The 21674-nt window shown below is 42.2% G+C and overlaps 1 protein-coding gene across 1 annotated transcript in view; it reads left to right on the top strand.

Moving 5' to 3' along the window:
• ERC2 (ELKS/RAB6-interacting/CAST family member 2) overlaps positions 1-21674 on the top strand; it is a 1053591-nt gene that overhangs the window by 475739 nt on the left and 556178 nt on the right. Inside the window, exon 11 of the mRNA XM_069084575.1 lies at positions 13855-13990. Within this exon, the coding sequence (XP_068940676.1) occupies positions 13855-13990 (136 nt within the window). The remainder of the gene's footprint in view (positions 1-13854; positions 13991-21674) is intronic.

Genomic DNA, 21674 nt, shown 5'->3' on the forward strand with positions numbered 1-21674 from the left:
CATCAGGGCTTATATAGCCTTCTCCTGGCTCAGAGAATGTAACAACCTTATTGACTCACGGGCCAATCAAAAAGTATCTACTGAAAAACAAGCCTCCCACCCTAGGCTCCAGGTGCATGTTAGCCTAGGGGCAGGGAAGATCTTCCAAATTTGCATTCCCATTACAACTCTCATTTCATAATTTTCTTGCATTGTTCTCATTTCTCTTCCCAATATTTCCTCCACTTCTCTTATCTGCTTCTTAAGGTCCTCTATGGCCTGTAACCAGCTTGTATTTTCCTTTGAAGCTTTTGGTGCAGGAGTTCTGACTTCACTTTCTTCCTCCTGTTCCATGCTTTGCTCCTTTTTGTCTCCAAAATAGGAGTCTAATGTTGGAATCTTCTGTCTGCTTTGTTTCCTTTGCCTGGTCATGTCACCCCTCAGTCACTTGACCCCTGGACTTTTTGCCACAGAAGGACTCTGCCACCAGACGGGAGCTTTCGTCCCAAACTCTGGGGTTTTCTCAGCTGCCAGAGGTATTAGATGGGTGCCCTCTCTGAGGTCTCCACATGCTCTGGAAAGCTGGACACACACCCCAGGACCTCCACCCTAGACTGTAATCCAGATCCAAGCAGGTTAAAGCAAGAGCGATTACCCCTCAGACTGATGCTTGGTCCCCCTACACCCTGCAGGCCAGGAGCTGAAGCTGCCACTTGGCGCAGGCTGGCTGTGCTGGAGTCTCAGTGGCTTCTCACTCCAGGGGCAAAAGCCACGCACTCCCACTTACTGGGTCCCAAAGTCCACACTGCACTGACCTGTCACTTTGTCCTTCGCATCTATGTGTTGACAAATCTGGAAACGGCCACAGCTGGTGATGATCTGGAGTCCCTCTGGCAGGTGGCTGGTCAGGCCCACCCTGGGGCTAAAGCCTCGGCATGGGGCTGGGCTGGGCTCCCAGAGTGCTGTGCTGGCAAATTCCTGCCGGCCTGCCGGGCTGTTCTCAGCGGGAGGTTAGCTTCTCTGTGTCATTTTGTGGGTTCTGCAGCTCCAAAGTTTGTTTAGAGTCCCCTTGTTACATGGATTGGGGAAGGTGGAAGCCGAAGCAGTGGGAAGTCCTGTTTCTACTCCGCCATCTTGGCTCCGCCCCACCATATCAACCATTCATAGCCATTTTCATTTTAATTAATTGCAATGCACAAAATACCACAATAACTTTTCACTAGCTCCCAGTGAGATCCCAATGGGATTCATTTGCTTGTCCATTCATACTCTCTTCTCTTTGTATATGGTAGGAGTTAGTGTGTGCTTCTTCTAGTCTATCCTTGGTACTTCACGTTATTTCATGTGTATTCTTCCATTTTGGGGGTATTCCTCATCCCTGTTGGTCTTCATAACATTCTAATATTTTATGATTTAAAGTGTTATAGCAAGTCACTTAATATTCCAGGTTCTTTTGCCAACTATGTAGTTGGAATACATAGTTTCAATAAGTCATTTCCAATGCTGTATCAATGATCTTGTGAATAATCTTGGGCAAGTCTTAGGGCCTTGGTTTCCCCAACTGTAAAACAAGGTAGCAGGACTAGGTATCCTTTGTATTTCCTCCTAGTTCTATAAGTAATCTTTGTCAAATCACTGGACCTCCCCTGACCTCAATTTCCTCACATATTGAACGAAAGTTTTGCTTTCTAATATCCACTTTGCTGGGATTTTATGATTCTGTGTCTCAGAACAGTTGTGTTAGACAACTCTCTCCCTCCCCATCTCCCATCTCTTCTGGCATCCCTGGCTTCCTTAGAGTCTTAGCTGAAGCCCTACTTTCTTCAAACCTTTCCCAGTCCTTAGGGTGCTTTCCTGGAGAGAAATCTCCAATTTCTCTTCTATGTAGCTTGTTTGTATATATGTTTCCGCTATCCCTCCAGCATTTAATTTTGATGCTTTTGCTTATTTTCCCCAGTCTGATCAAATTCTCTTGGTCCATCAAAATTGTTTTAATTCACAGTCTTTGATTATTGAAAATTAGCATTTTCAAGTCATTATTAATAATTTTTATTTCTTTTACTGAAAATGGTCAGCTTAAGTACTTTGACCATCCAGCTATTATATGCTGGAGATGAATTCTGTAATTTTCTGCACTATTTCTTATAGTTTTCAATCCTTTGTATTTCCATAAATATTTTCCAATGTGTCATTTTTATTTTTAATTGTTTGTTTTATCTTAATGAAGTCAAATACATCTATCTTGTTGTCAATAATCACTTCTGCTTGTTGAAAAGGAAGAAAAAACGTCAGCTTGTTTATTTCTTTCAATAATAAAAAAAAGCACTTCCTGGGTCATCATTTTTGGTCCGTCCAATGCTTTCTTAATTTTCATTTCTGCTTTTCATTTCATATTTGGCACGGTGCCTTCATGCAATTTCCTGCTGCTGACATTGTTGAAATTTTTAATGCATTTTTTAAAACCTGGAAATCATTTCCCCATATTTGTTCTTTTATTCACCTTTCCCATTTATCCCTCCCTTCCCCCAGTTCCTACCTGTTTATTTACAGGGATTTTACTGACATGTTTTTTTTTTCTGAATATTATCTCTTGTCTTTTCTACCTTAACTCTTACCCCTAGCTTGCACTCACTGCCTCTATCCTCTCTAATATATTTTATTATAAAATATTCTGATTTTGAGTATTAGGACAAATTTGATCAAACAGTGAGGGTTTCTGAAGCACCTACTGTGTGCTAAACACTGGGAAAAAATGATAAAAGTAACATCATGCCTCTTAAATTCTAATGTATATTTCAAATTATACTCAAATTAGAGATTAAAAAGGAAAAAAAGAGGTGGAAAAAAGGAGGAAAGCGGTAGATTTATGTCATTACATTTCAGGCAAAATTCATGATTTATTTAATAATAATAAAAATAGCTAAGATCTATAAAGCATTTAAAGTCTGCAATGCAATTTAACATTCATCTTTTGAGTTGATCAGATCAGTTGAGATTTAAAGCTGGAGGCTAGTGAGTTCAACTCCTTAATTTCACAAAAACACAAAAGAAGTCCTGTGAGGTGGGCAGGATACATAATACTTTTTACATTTACTAAGGAGAAAACTGAGGCTGAGAGATGTTCAACTAGATGGCACATAGATGGAACACTGGACCTTGTGTAATGAAGACCTGAGTTCAAATTTGGTCTCAGATGTTTCCCAGCTGTGTAATCCTGGCCAAGTCACTCAAATCTGTCTGCCTCAGTTTCCTTATCTGTAAGTCTCCAGGGCTAGCTGTCTTTCCACTAAGCCAATATATTTTAACATGTTAAAATAATTTTACTTATACTTTTATAACAAACAGAGTTACATTATGGAACAAGTATATCTAATGTTGTCCCCTTTTAATAAAACACTGTTTCTTTGCTGAGAAAAAGAGAAGCATCTTTCATTCTTTGTCTTCCCATCTAGCTGGTGCATTATCAGCTCCTCAGCTCCCTTCAGCTGTCTTTTCATTCATTCTATTCTATTCATACTGTGCTTTATTCTTTGGGTTTCATTTATTTCACTGCACATCAGTTCATGTGAAGTTCCCCATCGTGTCCATCATTTCTGATGGCACAAAGTATTTCATTAAATTCATGTCATTGATGGGCACTCACTTGAATCTGATTTTTCCTCCCCCCTGTGAACATTTTGGGGAATTTCTTTCTTTAGCTTCTTCAGGCATATTTGCCCAGTCCATTACACCAAATTGGCAAGCAATTGATGACGGATCTATCATTTTGTCATGGAAGAAGCAATCATTTGAGGTCATTTGGGATGCTCTTGGTATCATAGAAGAATCTAATGGTCACTTTGGCTGCTAACTGATCTTTCACTTATTCCTAGTCAGCAAAGGGCTGCCATTTTGATCATGTTTTAGCAACTTTTAAAATGGTGCTGATGCTGCCTTTGAAAATCATTGATACCCAATCCTTCTTTTGGTTAGGTTCATTCTTTAACTGTTTTTTTTTTATTCCAACCAAATAGTTTGAATATTCAAATACTATTGTATTTTATAACACAAAACAAAAGAAACTGGGATTTTGTGTTGTCAGTTCAATAAACCAATATTTTGAGTTCTTGCAGCACCATATGCAAAATCAAATGAGCTATGATAGCAAAACTAAGAGAAAACAACAACGCAAGCCTTAGTATAGCTCAAGATGAAGAACACAATACGATACACATTTATTAAGTACCTACTGTATGTCAGGCACTATGCTAAGTGCTGGGGATAGAAATAAAAAGAAAGACAATCCCTGCCCTCAAGGAGCTTACCATCTAATGAGAGGGAAGGAAAGACCCAAAAGGAAGCTGAAAAGGGAGAGAGGAAAGATACTTGGCACAATGGCATGATGGTGGTGGTGTTGAAATCAGCCATTACAGCTGATAGGAGTTAGCAATACTTATTACTACTTAATGCAGGGTTAGCAAGACTTATGAGCCCTCTTTAAAGGGAGGCTTTGGGAGTTTTTTGCCCTCTACTCAGAGGGACAGAGGCAACTGAAGGTATTGAAGAGATGTGAATACCAAAGCTGAAGAAGGTATTAAGTGTATAAAAAACAAACAAACAACCCCCCCTCCCCCCAAACCTCCTGTACTTTCAGAAGCATGCCCTGGTATATGTTAGGGAGAAAAGGGATGGAGGAAATCATCTCTGAAAATATATTGGAAATGGCAATTTGTACCTCTTAGGAGAAAAGTACTGTGTACAGACCTCTACTTCTCAAGAAGATGGTTTGGGAAAATTGGATCCTTCCTGGGCTGTGTAGGGAAACTCAGGGTACTTGATCAAGAGTCAGTGTGTCTGGGTTCTGTTCCTAGGCTCTGCTAGTGAAACTTTAGGCAAATTGTTTTGAGGATTCTGACTATCACTTTCCTCAAGTACAAAATGAAGGGACAGAATTAGATGATCAGCAAAGTTCCTTCCAGGTCTGAGTCTGTGCCTCTATGGAAAGCTGAGCTCAAGTCCATGGGGAGTGAGTGTCAGAACCCAGATTTGCACCCAGGCTTTCAGCCTCCAAATCTGTCGCTCCTGTTTGTTGAGTCTATGGGCCTCTGTTCTTCTTTTGTCAAGTCATTAAGTTAGACCAGATGAGCTCTAAGGTCTTTTCCATACCTAGGCCTATGCTTGCAGCATTCATTTATCTTTTAATTTTCCACCTTTTTAGTGCTGTGGATCATGGAAATCTCTCAAAGCCTTTGGAAAGATACCTTCTTGGAATAATGCTTTAATTGTAGATAATTAAATATATAGGATTACAAAGGAAATAAATTCTATTGAAAGAGTTATCAGCATATTAAAAAAGGACAGGAATCAACTTCACGAAGCCCAGGTTGAAAGTCTTGCTATGGTGCCACCCTGTGTGTCCCTTCAGAATGCTGTGTTTTCATCCTCCCTCTCTTGCAAGTCACTTCTTCCCTTTCTAGAACCTTTCTAAGACTCCAGCAGTAATTCCTTAAGGGGGGAAATGTGTTAATTTTACTTAGAGGTTGCTGCAGCATGAGGACATGAAATCATGGCAGAAGAGGCAGATGGCAGTCATTGTCTGTGGATATGCTAGGAGCGCTGCTAAGGACTTTCCCATCAGCAGGAGAAAGAGGAAATACCGGTGAGGTAACGTGTAAAGAATTTTCAGGTTTTCAGCATTGGAGCCTGCTTGTCTTGTCTCCATTTGTAGTGAAGCGGTGTGGGAAGGGGGAAGACAGTTCCCTTGCTAATCATGTAGTTATCTGCACATCCACATCCCAAGTGACTGAAGGCAACAGAGAAGAGAGCCTGCTGTGTAGCAATGTGCATTCCTTGTATGGCTCAGGGAGGGGAGAAATCAGCAACATTTTTAAAGTCCTTATCAGCACAGAGCCTCCCAGAGACCTCCAGTACAGTGGCGATGACATCTGCTTGCATTTGCACCAGACGTGGATGAAAGGACAGCCACAATGACCAGCTGCTCTTTTGGGTGCCCAGTCCTTCTTGTTAATCATGGGAATTATATGTGTGAATCCCAGGGAAGACTGCTGGTGGGCCAAAATACCCCCCTGAAGCTGCAAGGTTGGAGAGGTTGCAGAATGTGACTATTCCCATAGCATTGCATATGGCAGCCAAGGCCGTTGATTATGGAATGCTAATGACATTTTGAAATGACAGGAACCTGGAGGAAATTACTAAGACAGCCGATGACAGTCATTAGGACCCAAAGAGATGTGGGAAGGTCAGAACACTGAATTGATTCTGATGTAAAAAAATTTAATAGGTATTAATGTAAAGACATATACTTAAGTTAAAAAAAACTGCCTTCATACAAACACGATGATGGGAGACAGGATTAGAAAGCAATTTGTCTGAAAAAAGCTCTGGAGGTTTAAATGGACTGAAAGCTCATTAGGAGTTAATGGTATGATACAGCATTCAAAACACTTGGCAACAGGGTTAGGATACAAATAATATCTTGACAGGTTAGAATATTGCAACAAATATGATCAGATGAAATTCAGGCAAAATCGCTGTAAAGTCAGACGTGAGTTCAGAAAGACTAGTTCACAACTAGAAGACTGAATACGTGTGTTTAGATTTCTATTTAGCTGGGCTGGGTGATTTCTGTGGATTTTAGTCTTGACATGAAACAACATTGACATTGAGAACCAGAAAAGGATCATGGGATCTTGGAGTTATAGAGAGGGACATTGTGTTGGGGAAGAAGGAAATGCTTGTGCCATTGCCCTCTGTTCTGGTCAGATCTCATAGGAAGCATGGTGTTCAGCTTTGGGAACCACAGTTTAGGAAAAAACAAACAGCAACAACAAACCATTGAGAAGCTGGAGGAGATCCCAAAGATTGCCACCAGAATGGAAATGGACCATGAGTCCATGTCATAGGAAGGCCTTGGAAGGAACTGAGCATGAGTATCCTGAAGAAAAGGCCCAGAGAGGCCCTGATTGCTGCCTTTAAGGATTTGAAGCCTTTTCATGTGAGAGAGGGATTAGGCTTATCTTCTTAGATTCTCATCCATTTTCTCCCAAGAGCCCTGAAAAATAGGCAAGTGCCCGTCTGGAGACCAACACAGAACTTTAGGATTAGCATGATAAAGTAGACAGCACTCAGTGGGTATGGGTTCAGTAATAGCCATTGATAACTAATATCTTTTGTGACCTTGGGTAACTCACTTAAAATCCTGGGACATTAATGTCCTTCTCTGAAAAATGAGAGGGTTGGAATATGTGACACTAGAGTCCCTTCATTCTCTGGCTCTAGGAGAATATGAATGGAATTGAAAATTCTGGTGGTAGGATCTAAGCATCATACTAACATTATTAGCAATGTTCTTTTTCTTTTAAAAAATTAATCTAAGACTTGATTGCTGTAGGATAAATATTCCAGGTTGTTTATGACATTAGAAAAAATGTTTCTGGAATTTTATGTTTACAAAAGGAAAAAAGCTTACCCCCTCCCCCATCTCTTCTCCTCTCTGTCTTTCTTCTCCCTCTTCATCCCCCACCCTCCCTTTAAATTATCCTAAAATAGGATGGACTCCACTAAACAGGTCTATACATGTCAATTTAATGACACCATGCTTAATACCAGTGATGGATAACTGTATCTCTCCAAACATTAACCCAAATAAAGGCAACCTATTTGAAATTGCTATCTGCCTATAGCTCATCTTCCCTGGCAGCAGGAGAGACAATTAAATCCTTTGTCATGAGACCTTTGCCATTACTATCACAATGTGGGACTTCAGATTTGGATTGTAGACCTTGCTTTCTTCCTAACTAGTTGCATACCCTTGGCTAAGTTTATTGGGTTCTCTGCTCTAGAAACTTTCCCCATCTGGAATAATCCTGCCATTCTTTCTATTTCACCAAGTTCTTTCTTTTCCACCACTTTCATTTGTTATTTGCTGTTCTTCAGAGAACTGAGTTTTAGAAGGAGATTGAGTAATATTAAAACTGTAAAGAATATACATTTATTGTTGATGTATGTTTTCATGGGGAACATACTTGGAAAAAGTTTCGTTGATGCATCAATTATTCCTGGGAGCTCCGCCATCATGATATACGTAAGTTGCTATGGTTAAAGTGGTTTTAAAAGAACCTCAGAAACTTTGGCATGATGGGGAAGAAGATGTGGGCTTCAAGGGGAAGGAGCACAGTTCCTTCCCCCACCCATAACAGAATATGAACTTGATGTGGAAAAAAAGGAAAGGATTTCAGAGTGTGTTGAAGGAAATCAGAAGGAGAGGGTGAAGAAGAATCGTTTTGCAGTGTTCTACATGGATGATCTAGAAAAGTTTCGTTGTAATATGAAAATACCAATTTAGTGATCATCACTTTTACTCAATTATTTTTGCCCTGTGTGGGTGGAGATAGTTCTTACCCAGATGAAATCACAGATCCTTGACATATTGATGCATGTCGTGGGCTGCGGTCTGCAATGTTGGACAGAATGTCCTGACTGGTGAGATCATGGGTCCATTGGAGTGTGGAAACATTCATGTATGCCCTGACTTTAGTGGCAGTTTTCAGTTTCATGCCAGTGTACCTGGACCCAGCTGACACTCTTACCAGATCATATATTTAAAATGCTTTGCTAAAATAACGTGAATTGCTGTTATTATTATTATCAATGGGGTTGATACATGAGAATCAAGTCTACTGATTCTGAGGAAATTCTTAGAAGGCAAAGTCTTCTTTAAGTGTCTTTTCCGGGTCAATGTCATTGCTCTTCTTGTCGTTGTGGAGAAGCATGAAGTCCTCAGGTTCTCCCAAAGGCTCCTGGATACTTATGTATTTGTTCTCAGGGGGATTACTGTGCTCTAGCAAAGGTCTTCATGACAAAGGATTTAATTGTCTCTCCTGCTGCCAGGAAAGATGAGCTATAGGAAGACAGCAATTTCAAATAGGTTGCCTTTATTTGGGTTAATGTTTGGAGAGATACAGTTATCCATCACTGGTATTAAGCATGGTGTCATTAAATTGACACGTATAGACCTGTTTAGTGGAGTCCATCCTATTTTAGGATAATTTAATATTTTATGATGCATACAAAGTAATGTTTTATTATGAGAAGCAGCTGATTTCCTGCAAAAATGGTCTTTGCAAGAATTAGAAGTGGCCAATTTATCTCCACATGACCAGTGTTTATGGAGTTCCAACCATGTACACTGTCTGTTAGATAATTCTTGAGTTGACCAAAATGGAGGAAACACAGCATTCTACCCTTGGAGTACCTTTTGAGATGAAAGTGACAAGTATACAAATAACTTAGCCTCATAGAATCAGAAGATGCTATGGTAAAGGGGAATGGGACTGCTTGGTAGGTGAAGGGATCTATTGCTCTGCTTGGATTCACAAAGACCTACAGGAAGATGAAATGATGATGATGGTGGTGATGATGATGATGGTGGTGGTGATGATGATGATGGTGGTGATGATGATGATGATAATTAATGGATTTAGAGTCAGAGGGCTGGTTTGAATCTCAGATCTCCCCCTTACTACCTGTATCACCTTATTATCTTCATTTTACAGAGCAGAAAATGGAACCTTAGAAAAGTTAAGTGATTTGCTTTGGCTCTATAAAATGAGGGAGGTAAGATGGAGGATCTCTAAGTTTCCCTCCAGTGACTATTTGATAAGGTCACTGGGGATGGTTAGCCTGGAGAAGAGATTTGGTGAGAGGAAGAAGAGAGCTGCCTTCAAGGTCTTGAAAATCTATAGTGTAAGAGTAACTAGACTGGTTTTGTTTTGTTCCCCGTGAAAGAAGTAGAAATAATGGCTGGAAACCACTAAGAGAAAAATTTAGGCTTTGCATCTACACAAATTTGCTAAAAATTAGAGCTATCCAACAGTGCAACAGGCTGCTTTGGGGGCTGGGTATAGTGTATTCTCTTTGATTGAAAGTCCTTTAGGAAAGACTGGACAATAACTTGTGGCTGATTTTGTAGTGGAGATTTCATTTCAATATGCCTTGGACTAGATTAGATGGCTGCTGAGGTTTCTTCCAAGTGGGAAATTTTATGAAAGGGTTTTCAGGATCATGAATGTGAGAACCCTTCCTGTGGGTGAAGAAAATCACTTCAGTGTCCCTCAACAGAGATGAAGATCCTTGCAAGAACAGGGAGTAATTCTGTCTGTCTATAACAGCTTTGTCTACCTGTTTTTACCTGCTACATGAAGATCTTTTGGAGGAGCTAGAGAGGCTTAAGCTGGAGATGAGAAGACCTTGGCAGGACCGGAGATAGGAAGGAATGCCATGTAGAGGAGTTGGGCTTGTCCTGTTTGCCCCCAAATTGTAGAATCAGGAGCATTAGTGGAATTTAAAAAGTGAGTAGTCTAGGTTTAATACCAGCAAAACCTTCCTTATTGTCATTCTCAGCTACCCCAAAGTACAATGGGCTAACTTGAGACTCAAACCAGATGCTTTCAGGCTAAGTCTGGATGTCCACTTCTCAAGTATGTCATGCTGAATGTCTTCCAGCTATGCAATTGTGTGTTTTCTTACAACATATTCTTAAATATATGTTTTAATGTCTAGGTTAACCTGCTGTCTGCCTTGTTGATAACAAGTGTATTTGTAAGCTCAGGGGAAAGGACCGGAATGAAGGAAGATATTGAAGATGTAGGAAGGTGAAACACTGAAGCTTTAAGATCATGGAGGGTGGGGATGGAATTGGGGTTATTGAAGAAGAGGTTGCCTTATACTAGAAGACTTTCTCCCTGAAGTTCAAGGAAAAGAAGAGAGGTGAGGGCCCTGAGAGAATTATAGCAGTGCATAGGGAATAGAGACGCCTTCCATCTTCTCAACAAAGCAGTAGGCAAGACTATCTCCTGACAGCGAGGGGAGAAGGGATGGAGTTGGGGTCTCGAGAAGAAGAGTTAGAAAAGTCATGGTGGAAGCATGTTAGTGATTCAACAAAAGAAGAGAAAAGGGGCAGCCATGAACTAGTTGGGCTAGGAAGTGGTTATAGGGATCCCATCAATACCGTTCCATGATTCTCTGGTAACATTCAGAAACTAAGACTAGGTATGACTTTCCTCATCTTTACTCCTGATTTCTTACCCTATCCTGATCCACTCAATTATTCAGATATTATCTTAGCCAGCGACACTGCTAACTTTTATTCTCAACCTGCCTGAAGAAAGAGCTTCAGAGTCACAAGGTGACAGAGATATCTAAGGAGCTCTGTAGTCTTCACCTATAGGGACAGGCTTACCAACCACAGCACCCCCAGTCAATGATGGATAAAGAAACAGGTAGCATGGATAAGGTAGCACCATAGATAAAACCTGTAGGTTAGTCCCACTGGGAGATGAAAGAACTGTAATCTTCCATTGCAAGCTTTCCAACCACAGTGTCCCTAATAGATGACTAACAGTATTGGCAGGCTGCATTTTTGTTGACCTTGAGTGCAGCTGTATAATTGGAGAACTGATGGATTAGAGGCTTGATTTCTGGTGGGAAACAGCCAAGATTTGATGTCCATCAGGGTAAGGGCTTAGAAGAAGGCAGGGCAGTGATGTTATGAGAAGAGGCGTGCTAGTCTACTGTGTCACAGGTGTGAGTTACACCTCCATCTAGAAGCACTGCCCCCATATGGGCATTCCTCGTGTGCGCTCTCCTCTATGCAGATGGCCTGGCTGTGTGCACACCCACATGTGATTCCTTTAAGTCCACTCTTCCCACTGAGGGCATGTTTATTTCTTGAAAAATCAGCTCAGTGTTTATGGGGCAGAATGTTCTGTTGTTACTTTTATTGCTTTACCGTTTCAATGCCTTTTCTGGGAACTCGCGATAATCTCTGGTTGACTAGTAAAAGTAAACACATGTGAACTGCGGTTTGGAGACGATTCTGACCCACAACATACCTGGAACGTAGGGTAGCATTTTTCTCAAGCCTCGGGAAGAGCTGCCACCAAATTTCCTTAACAAATGGAATGCATTTTTTGGTAGAATGTAAGCTCTCTGGGGGTAGGGCCTGCGTTTTATTTTTGTATCCCTAGGACCCAACATGGTATCTTGCTTGTAGTAGATATTTGATAAGTGTTTGCTGAATTGCAGGGAATCGAGAAGGGGGGGGGGAGGGTGAGGGAGGGAGGGAAGGAAGGAAAAAAAGAGAGAGGGGGAGGGAGTGAGCGAGCAGGTCATGGAATGATGAGGGAAGGTGGGACAGAAAGAAGGATGGACATTAATGGGTTAGTGAGCCACTGCACAGCAGGGTTTTGGAAGTGGCAGAAACATCTTGGCCCTATCCCTAGGCCTTTTGACATTGGGCCTAAGGGCATTTTAGCAAGTTACCTTTCAATGCCAATAAACACATTAAGAATTATGGGAATCTTTCCCAATTTTCAAGTTGAATTGGCAGCATTTACTAGAGAAAATAATCACTCTGCCTGCCTAAGGACTGTAGCTATAGACTGTTTTCACTGGTCAGTAATAAAGCTCACTAATTGAAGGTTAATTCCTTCTTGGTTACTGAATTTTGGAAGTTGATACGGCCTTGGTTTGTGAGGGCTGCCTTTTGGAGACAGAGGGCTGTGTTAACGTGAGACCCTCGTGCTCCCCTGGGTTCTTCTACCCCATGGGCTCAATAATGATGCCTAGTATCTTTTGACTTTGGTTTTTATTATGGCATGTCTCTGAAAAGAAAGTCTACCTTAAGGAAAGATGTACTTACCTCCTGGGAAGGAGCTCAGCCTTGACATACGCCAGTTATTGTCTCTGGTAGCTGAGATAGGAGAATTAGGAATTTAGGAAGAGGGCCTCAGTGCTTCTTTTCCTTTGGAGACATCATCCTAAAAGAATGTCTGGTTGACCCTACATACCATACCTTGTACATTTATAGAGTCATAATTAAGAGGAGCCATGGGTCCAACAGATTGATTTATGAGCTCTGGGTTTCTTTGAGCAGTTGTGGTCAGATGCAGGGGCCGATGACGTTGTTGCACAGTTGGTTTATTTTTTTTATTTTTGAAGATCTTTGAGTTCTTAGAAGGAAAATGATTATCTTAATTCCTTTGGCAAAGTTATTGATTCTCTCCAGTCATTGGTTGTCTGTTACTGCCTATGGTTCATGCCCTTAATCCTGTGCAATTTTGTCCCTCTCCTTCTTTATCTCCCTAATAGAAAATGCTCTCAGCATGCTAGAGGCCTTCCCAATAAGCATTTATTAAACACTTCCTGTGTGCCAGACTCTGTGATAAGTACTAATCTTACAAAGAATGAGAAAGCTTGACAAAATCAAGTAAGCAAAAAACAAACCTTTCCCTGCCTTCTCTAATTAGGTTGTGTGGTAGAGAAGAAAGGAAACTGAATTTTGGAGTCACAAGACCTAGGTTCAAGTCCCACCATTTTCCTCCAATCACAGATTTTTTGGTTTTATTTTTGTTTTTTTTTTCAGTCACACTGTTGCTATCTCTGTGACTCTAAGTCTCAGTCTCCTATCTATGAAATGAGGAGGTTGGCTTCTATGGCTTCTCCAGCGCCTTCCAGCTTCAGATCTGTGATCCTTTGATGGATTAAATCTAGATATGTTGAGAAGTAGCGTAGTGTACTAGGTAGAGCACTGACCTAAATTCCAGGAAAATCTGGATTTTTGAACATGATTTCCTTTAGAACCTCCTCCCTTCACACCTGCAATTTTTTTCATTAAATTTGCTCATTTGATCTCTTTTGAAAACATTGTTGTCTTTAAACAACGATGTTGTTTAAACAGTTGCTGCCATTACAGGGATAAAAATATCTCATATTATCCATGGAGGCACTGGTGCCCCATTCTGCATAAACCTCGTGACCTGAATTTTCACATTACTGCACCTGGCATTCACAAGGGCTCCTGTCTGCTTTTCTTAGACACATGAAGGACCAAAACAAGAAAGTGGCCAACCTTAAGCACAACCAACAGCTGGAGAAGAAGAAGAATGCCCAGTTATTGGAAGAAGTTCGCCGGAGGGAAGACAACATGACCGACAACTCCCAGCACTTACAGGTAAGTTTGCTTATTGATTCTCAGAATTCCCCAGAGGATCTTTTTCCTTCGGACATCACCCTTACTGCGTCAGAGATGCCAGAAACCATGTGTCAGGGAATCTCGTTCTCTTGAAAGCAGCATGTGTAAAATGTGACACCATTAAGGGTAATTTTCAAAATGGGGCTGAGAAAAATGAAAACAAAACCACGAAAACCCAACCCTCTCGATGAGCCCATCATCGGGGTTCCTTTTGTCTTCTCGAGGTAGAAGAAGGTGAGTACTATTACCTTTGCTTGCAAATTCAGTGTCCCATCCACCTTAATCAGATGTCATGGAAAATGGAAATGTGGGTTTTTAATTTCCCTAAAGACCTTCATTTTCAAACATGTCTCACCAGTTTGGTTCTGTTAAGCAGCTTTACTCAGTAGGGATCTCAACAAAGGTTGATGAAACTGCTAAAAAAAAATCCCATTTTAAAGGTTTTTTTAATGTTGGGATTGATGTGAATTATGTTTTATTTCTGGGTAATAGAAACCCCTCTTAGGGAGAAGCATGTCTCCCTGTAAATCAGAGCCCTCAGCTGCATAGAATGTCAGTTTTAGCACATTTGGGAACAATAAAGCCCCTATGACCCTGTGCCCAATAAAATGATATAGTTAGAAGAGCCAGCTCAGCTCAATGGAACAAGCATTCATTATGCGCTTTCTGTGTACCAGGCATTGTGCTAGGAGAGAGCATATTCCACATAAGGACTTGCCCCAGTGTATGCTTGAGTAGACATGGCTCTGCTTGATTTTGGTTCCCATTCATCTTAAATTCTGCACGAAAAATTGCTCCCTTTAAACAGCATTTCAATGTTCAGAGAGGAATTTCCATAATTTCGTCATTTGCTCTTCATGGTCGTACTGTTGGGGTTTGCCCGTTGCCTTCCCCATGAGCCTGTGAGCTCTTTCATGGTGGGGACCACAAATCTCCCTCTTTGCATCCCTAGTACTTAGCCCAGTGCCTGACTAGCAGGGTTTAATAGGCAGGCATTAATAAACATTTATGAAGCACTTACGGTGTGCCAGGTTCACTAGGAATACAAGAAGTAGCTGCTGCCTTCAAGGAGCTCACAGTCTAATGGGGGAGACAACCCATAAAGATTCAGAGAAGAAAACTAGAGACAATCACTAGAGTTAAATGCTTTTGACGAATGGACTGACATTGGAGACGAGCCATGGCTTGGCAGACAGAGAACTGGCCTTGGAGTCAGAAAGACTCGATTCCAGTCCCTTTCCTAGCATATGCTGGCTGTGTGATCCAAGCCGGCTCTTCCAGAGTGGCCAGACAACTCTCCAAGACTATCAGCTGCAATCTGAAGTGGGAGAAGGACTCTGCCACTTGGGAGTTCCCTGTACCAGTGACTTCACAAGTGTAGTCCTTGTCCCTGTTACAAATGTGGATACTATCACTGAAAGGGCAGTGACTCACTTTGAGTGACCCAGCTGATCCATGTCAGAGACAGACTTTGAACCCAGGATTTCCTGATCCCAAGTCCATCGGTCTTTCCCTTACAACATTTAGTTCTTTGCTTTGTTGAATGGCTTCCATTTTAGATAATAAAGACTGAACTGATTAGAAAACTATTGGACAACCTAAATTGTTATCTGTTGCTTACATATTGTTTTAAAAAAAAGCATTCCATATAAGAAGAAGTCTGTTCTAAAGGAAGAAACGTGACAAAAACCTGCAGAGCTGCAGTGTGCCTGTGGCTGTGTGACACTGGGGAGGCCGCCTAACCTCTCTGAGTCTCAAGCTCCTCATCTGCCAAACGGGCAGGGTAATTCTTGTACTTCCTCCAGTGCATGGGAGTGTTGGTGGAAGGGCCCCCCGTGGCAGAGATGTTCCATGATGCTTTACACACAAGTGGAATCATTCAACCCACCTGCTGTCTCAGTAGCCATTGGCCGCACATAAATCTGCCGTTATAGGATTTGTTTGTTCAAATATGAGGTCTGTGGTGGTTGCTTTATGTTGAGAAGAAAGAGTCAGAATTACTTTTTAATGTGCAGACAGTTTGGAATATTGTGAAGAGTTCTGAGTAGGAATACAAAGGGCTTATATTTGTTTTCTTTTTGACTTTGGCCTAGTCATTGAACCTTTCTGAGCCTCAATTTCCCCATTTTGTAAAATGAGAAGGATGGGCTGGGTTTCCTTCAAGGTTCTTTGCATCCCTAAGGCCTCACTCACATACAAATCTGTGTTTTTCAAAACTATCAAACTTGTGATTTCATCAGCGTTGGGAGCTCTCCACAAGGTGCTTGCCCTCCCTTTTCTGTAACTTCCAGTCTTTAAGAGTTTCCTAGAAGAGAGGGAGGTTAACTTGCCAAAGATGCCACTGCTAGTGAAGACCAGAGGTGAGCCTTGGACCCAAGTTAGCCGGTCTCTGAGGTCAGCTCAGGATTCATTACATGAGACTGCCTCCTTCTGAGGTGTGTGTGCTTGTGTGTGTGTGTGAGTGTGTATGGGTGAGAGAGGGAGTGTGTGAGTGTGTGTGTATGTGTGAGAGAGAGTGTTTGAGAAAGTAGGTGTGAGTGTGTGTAAGTGTAGGTGTGAGTATATAAGTGTGTAGGTGAGTATGTGTATGAGAGTGTGTGAATGTGTATGTGTGAGAGAGGGAGTGTGTGAGTGTGAGTGTGTGTGTGAGAGGGAGGAAGAGGGAGTGTGTGAGTGTGTGAGAGAAAGAGTGTTTGATAACGTCGGTGTGAGTGTAAGTGTAGGTGTGAATATATAAGTGTGTGTGTGTGTGTGTGTGTGTGTACAGGGCAAGAGTATTTATATATTTGAAGAGTACAACCCTCCCCTAATGGGATGCCAACAAGTATGAGACCTGCACAGAGCAGGCCCTGGGCAGGCTTGTGGAGTTCCTTTCTCACCTGTCCATGCCAGGTTTGTCTCTGGGGTGCACCTCTGTCCCTCCATGTGGCTCTCGGTGGTGGGGAGGAGTGTGGTGCTCTCTCTGATCCCCTGCCCGCCTCCTACCAGGCTTCCATTTCTATCATTTTAACATTTGCAGAGATTTGACCCTGACATTAACAGAGACTCTGAGACACTGAGTGACGTGTCCTCGGTCACACAGGTCATCAGGGTCAGAGGTGAAGGAACTAGGGTTTGGACTTTTGGGCCCTGGCTTCAGATTCCACATACGCTCTCACTGCCTGTATAACTTTGGAATGGTCATTCCCCTTTCTCATCTGTAAAATGGATGACTGGCCTCAGAGATCACAATTACTTTTTCAGTTATTATTTGAAATTTAGTTTTATTATCCAACTTGTCATCTGGCCTCTCCAACATGAATCTAAGTCATAGCATTATAGACTTGCAGAGCTAGAGGTGTGGGTCTGTGCTGACCCCCTCACTTTACTGAGACGTGGACCGAGTGCCTCAGCTCACAGCAGAGACGGGATTGCTGGGGTTCAAATTCCAGCCCTCAGATTCAGATTTGGATATTCTGCCCATGTCTACATCACTTGTGTCTGTGTCTATATCTATATGTGTCTGTCCTTGTGTCTGTGTCCATGCCTGTGTCTGTATTCATGTCTGTGTCTTTGTGTACATGTCTGTTTCTATGTCTATGCCTGTGTCAGTGTTTTCCTATTCTGATACTTCATTATGGTGTGGAAATGACCTTGTATTCTCTAAGCCTATGTAAGGAGATGACAGGTTTTCTAACATCTTACCAGTTGAGAAGACATCAAGCACTAGGGCGTCCATATACTGCACACCCGCCATCCGAGGACAAGGCTGTGCAAAAATGCATTTCTTGACGTTTGACCCCCAGCTGATGAGATTTTAGGCTATAGCAACATATGGAATGTGGGGCGGCTGTTGTCTCTAAGGATGGCAAGCGAACCTACAGAGATGAAATCAGGCATCTTAGGCAGCATCAGTATGGACTGTTTAGCATTTTATTAGATAAAGGCCTCAAGGACATGCTTATCAAAATGGGGGCTGACAGAGTTGGAAGGGCTGCATGATGCTACTGTAGGATGTAGTCAGGATCCAAAATGATCTCAGCAGGCTCTTAGAACAATTGGGCTGGTTCCCATAAGATAGAATTTAATAAGGATAAATGTCTCTCACTTGAGTTCCAAACATAGATTTCACAAGTAGAAGATGGAATAAGATTCATTAGCACTTTGTCTGAAAATAGATCTGGGGTTTTAGATGCCTCTCTCAGCTCAGCATGAATCAGCTGTATGATAAGGGAGCCAATAAGCTCATGCTGCCTTGTACAAAGGGGCAGAACTTGCCCAAATGAGCGGGTGGTAATGCCACTGCCCTGGTCAGGCTGTATCTAGAATGTTGTGTTCAGTTTGGGGGCACCATATTTTAGGAAGGACATTGATAAACTGCAGGGCAGCCAGGGGAAAGCAACCAGTATGTGGAGAGCCTTCACATCAAGCCATATAAGGGTCTATTTAAGGACTGACTGGGTGTATTTAGTCTGGAGAAGCAAAGACATGATAGCCAAGTTCAAGTATGTAAAGAACGATTATATTCCATTTGGCCCCAACCACCAGCATGAGGATCCATGGTTGGATGTTAGCAAAAAAAGCCCAACTAGGCTTTCCATAGAGATAGAGTGGCTGGGGCCTCTGAAAGTGTATTGGGCACCATTGGGGGTTCATGTACCTCTATGCTTCAGCCAGTGGTGAGAGAGAACCCCGAGTTTTCCTCAGCTACTAGAGATGCCTCTAAATCATAAAGAAAAAAAGAGTGGGCTGCTTTAGAGACCTGGCTAATAGCCAAGGCAGTCATGCTTACCTTTCCTGAGCCATCAGAGACACGGGTGTAAGTTTGCAGAATATGCCTAAGGGCACAATGTGGATTTTACATGAATAATTCTCAAATCTACATTAGGTAGCGAGAATTAAAAAAAAAAGAAATGGATGCTTTTGTAAGTTTTATTAAGAGAGACAGTGTGATATAAATGGTTAGTGTGCCCAAATTATTCAGGAAGACCTGAGTTTGAATCCTGCCTCTAAAGCTTGTTAGATGCTATTAGGTAAGTCATTTTATGACTCACAGTCTCAGTTTCCCTCATCTATGAATGGTTATGGTCATGTCCTCTTCTTCTTAGTTGCTGCAAGGGACAAATGAAGTAAACTATATTTCACCTAAATGTCATCATTATGCATATAAATAATGTTATTTACACATCTGAGATTATCACAGAGTTTCAGTGTTGGGATGGTTCCTAGGGGCCTTGTACGTGATAAATGAGAATTCGGCCAGCCTTCATGTGAAGAACTTGGTCCAGTGAGCTGCCTCTGGGGAGCCCAATTCACTTGGGGGGACTGTGAGGAATAAGAATTGTATTCCTCCCTAACATCAACCCTGTGTTAATCTCTCTGCAGGTTCCCATTTGCTCCTAGCTCCAACCTTAGGGACCAAGCTGAGCAAAGCTAATAAGCTAATAATCTTTCTTCCACATGCCAGGCCTCCCAACGCTTGGTGACAGCTATCATTCATTCCTCTTTCTCTGCAGAAATGCCTTGATTCTTTCAGGAGCTCATCAACGTGAACTCAAGTCCCGAGGTGAGGATTTCGGTCCAGTTCTATTAGCTTCCTTCTCAGTCACTTGGAAGACGGAACACGGCTCAGTAGCTGGACTCGGCACTTTCCATTTCTTGATTCGGTTTCTTGACCCAGGAAGAGATTTTTCTCTTTGATATCACAAGATATCAATAGGCCTCATTTTGATAGCACTTTTGGGTTTGCAATATAGTTCTCCCCCAGAATTATTCTCCGAGGTAGGCAGGCAAATATCAGTCACCTCCATGTTATGCTCTGACTCGCTCTCCAAGAGCACAGCTGGCTATGTCACCCCCACAGCTTTCTAGGGGTGGTCTTGAGTTGTTAGGGGTATCTCTTGTCTAACAGCGTTGTCTCAGGCCTCCATTCTGGTGGTCCTCTTTATTAGTAACCCCCAGGACTTACCACCCGAGGTCCATTTAATCAGTTAACATCAATTAAATTGTGCAAAGGGACATTAACTACTAAAGGACAGCAAAAGCAGAAACTGCAAACATTTTCCCCTGGCACCTGGAAGCATGCCTCTCCCCTTCACCACCTCAATCTCTGAGGGAGTATACCTCCACTTAATGAACTTTCTGCATTGGCCTTGCTAAGTTTGCTTCCACATACTGTGTAGCCCTGGGATGATTCTGCCTCTCAGCCACTTAGTGGTCTGGCGCTAGAAGGTCATTCGTTGGGGCTTCGGTACTTGACATGATGGCCACAGACCCTGGGCATGAATTCTGCTCCTGGACCTCCTGATAGCTCACTTTCTGACTTTTCATGGCTTACAAGGTCATGACCATCTCAAATCTCCTTCACCTAAGATAAGAGGAAATAAATGCAAAAAGGTGCAGAACTGAGGCCTTTCCCGTGTTGGCCTTATATTGGGATTGTTCAAGACCACTCCCTTTATAACACTGTCTTGTTAGAACTCAGCCTGGAAGGAAAAAAAGACTGACCAAAGGATTGGCCCTTACTCCCTCATGCCTCTTGAATGTACCCCAGTTCTGGAGACTTGCCCACTCACAAATCCCCCCATCCATCATGTTTTTAGCAGACCAGAACCAGTTGCAGTCTGTCTGTGCATGGTCCCACTCGGGAATCAAGGCGGAAGCCAGCTCCCCAGTCTCTTCCATTTAGGGGAGGCATCAGCCCCCACATTACACACAAATGGAGTAATGGAAGCTTAGGGGAGTTAAGGGACTTGTCCGAGGCTTCATAGTAGGTTCAGGAGCTAGAATTTGAACCCAGAGCTGTTGGCTGCAGCTCTTCCTTTCTTAATAATAATACAGGCCATTATAGCACTTTCTGATTTACAAAGTACTCTTCAAACTGAATTTTCATTACTGAAATTGGATGCATTTTTCCCTCTGCTTTAGAAATGGCTCTCTGAATAAACAAGGCCTTTCGAAGACCACATGGGAAACTTTGTAGTTTTTGGCAAAAGTTTTCCCTGGGCAGTCCATTGAGTTAATGAACTAACATCTGAAGAGATGTAAAAGCCAATATTCCAGGCCAGTTTTTTGTTTGGTGTCTGCAGAGTTCTATTGAATTTATTGCCTGAAAACAAAAGTGGGCTCTCGCATGCTTCCGTTTCCCGATGATCGGGTCCTGGGGGGCTGTAAAGTTTCTTCTCTGTGAGCAGTTAAACTGGAGTGTGATTGGTTAGAAAACAAGCAAGAATGCACACACAGGCCTAGCATTTCCATAGAAGGATGAGGCCTGCCAGAAAGAAAACCTGGGTTTTCCCAATTGCCATCTGTCCAACCCTAGGCCCAGCATTATGCCATCTAGATAGTCTGTTTCTCTGCCACCCTCCTTAGAGGGTGAATGGAATAGACAAAGAGCTGTAACTAATGATATCAGCCACAAGAATGCATAGCTTTCAGCAAAATATGTACTTCATTATGGATTTCACAAGGTTCACAAAGTCCATGCTTTGTAAAGGAAGCAAGATTCTCTATAGCCGCTGCCGCCATGTTTAAGCTTCCAGGTCCATGTCAACCCCTGAGTCTCCCAGGCTTATGACCTCTGGGGTCATCCTCACCTCTCCAGACTCACTTGCCCCCAGACATGCAATCCATTAACAACCCAACCTCAACTTGTTTCTACCTTCACATCTTTTGTGTAAACTCT

Source organism: Petaurus breviceps, unplaced genomic scaffold (assembly GCF_028583685.1).
Source record: "Petaurus breviceps papuanus isolate PSGF00001 unplaced genomic scaffold, PetGlider_PUasm1.0 174, whole genome shotgun sequence".
NCBI classification, from domain to species: Eukaryota; Metazoa; Chordata; class Mammalia; order Diprotodontia; family Petauridae; genus Petaurus; species Petaurus breviceps.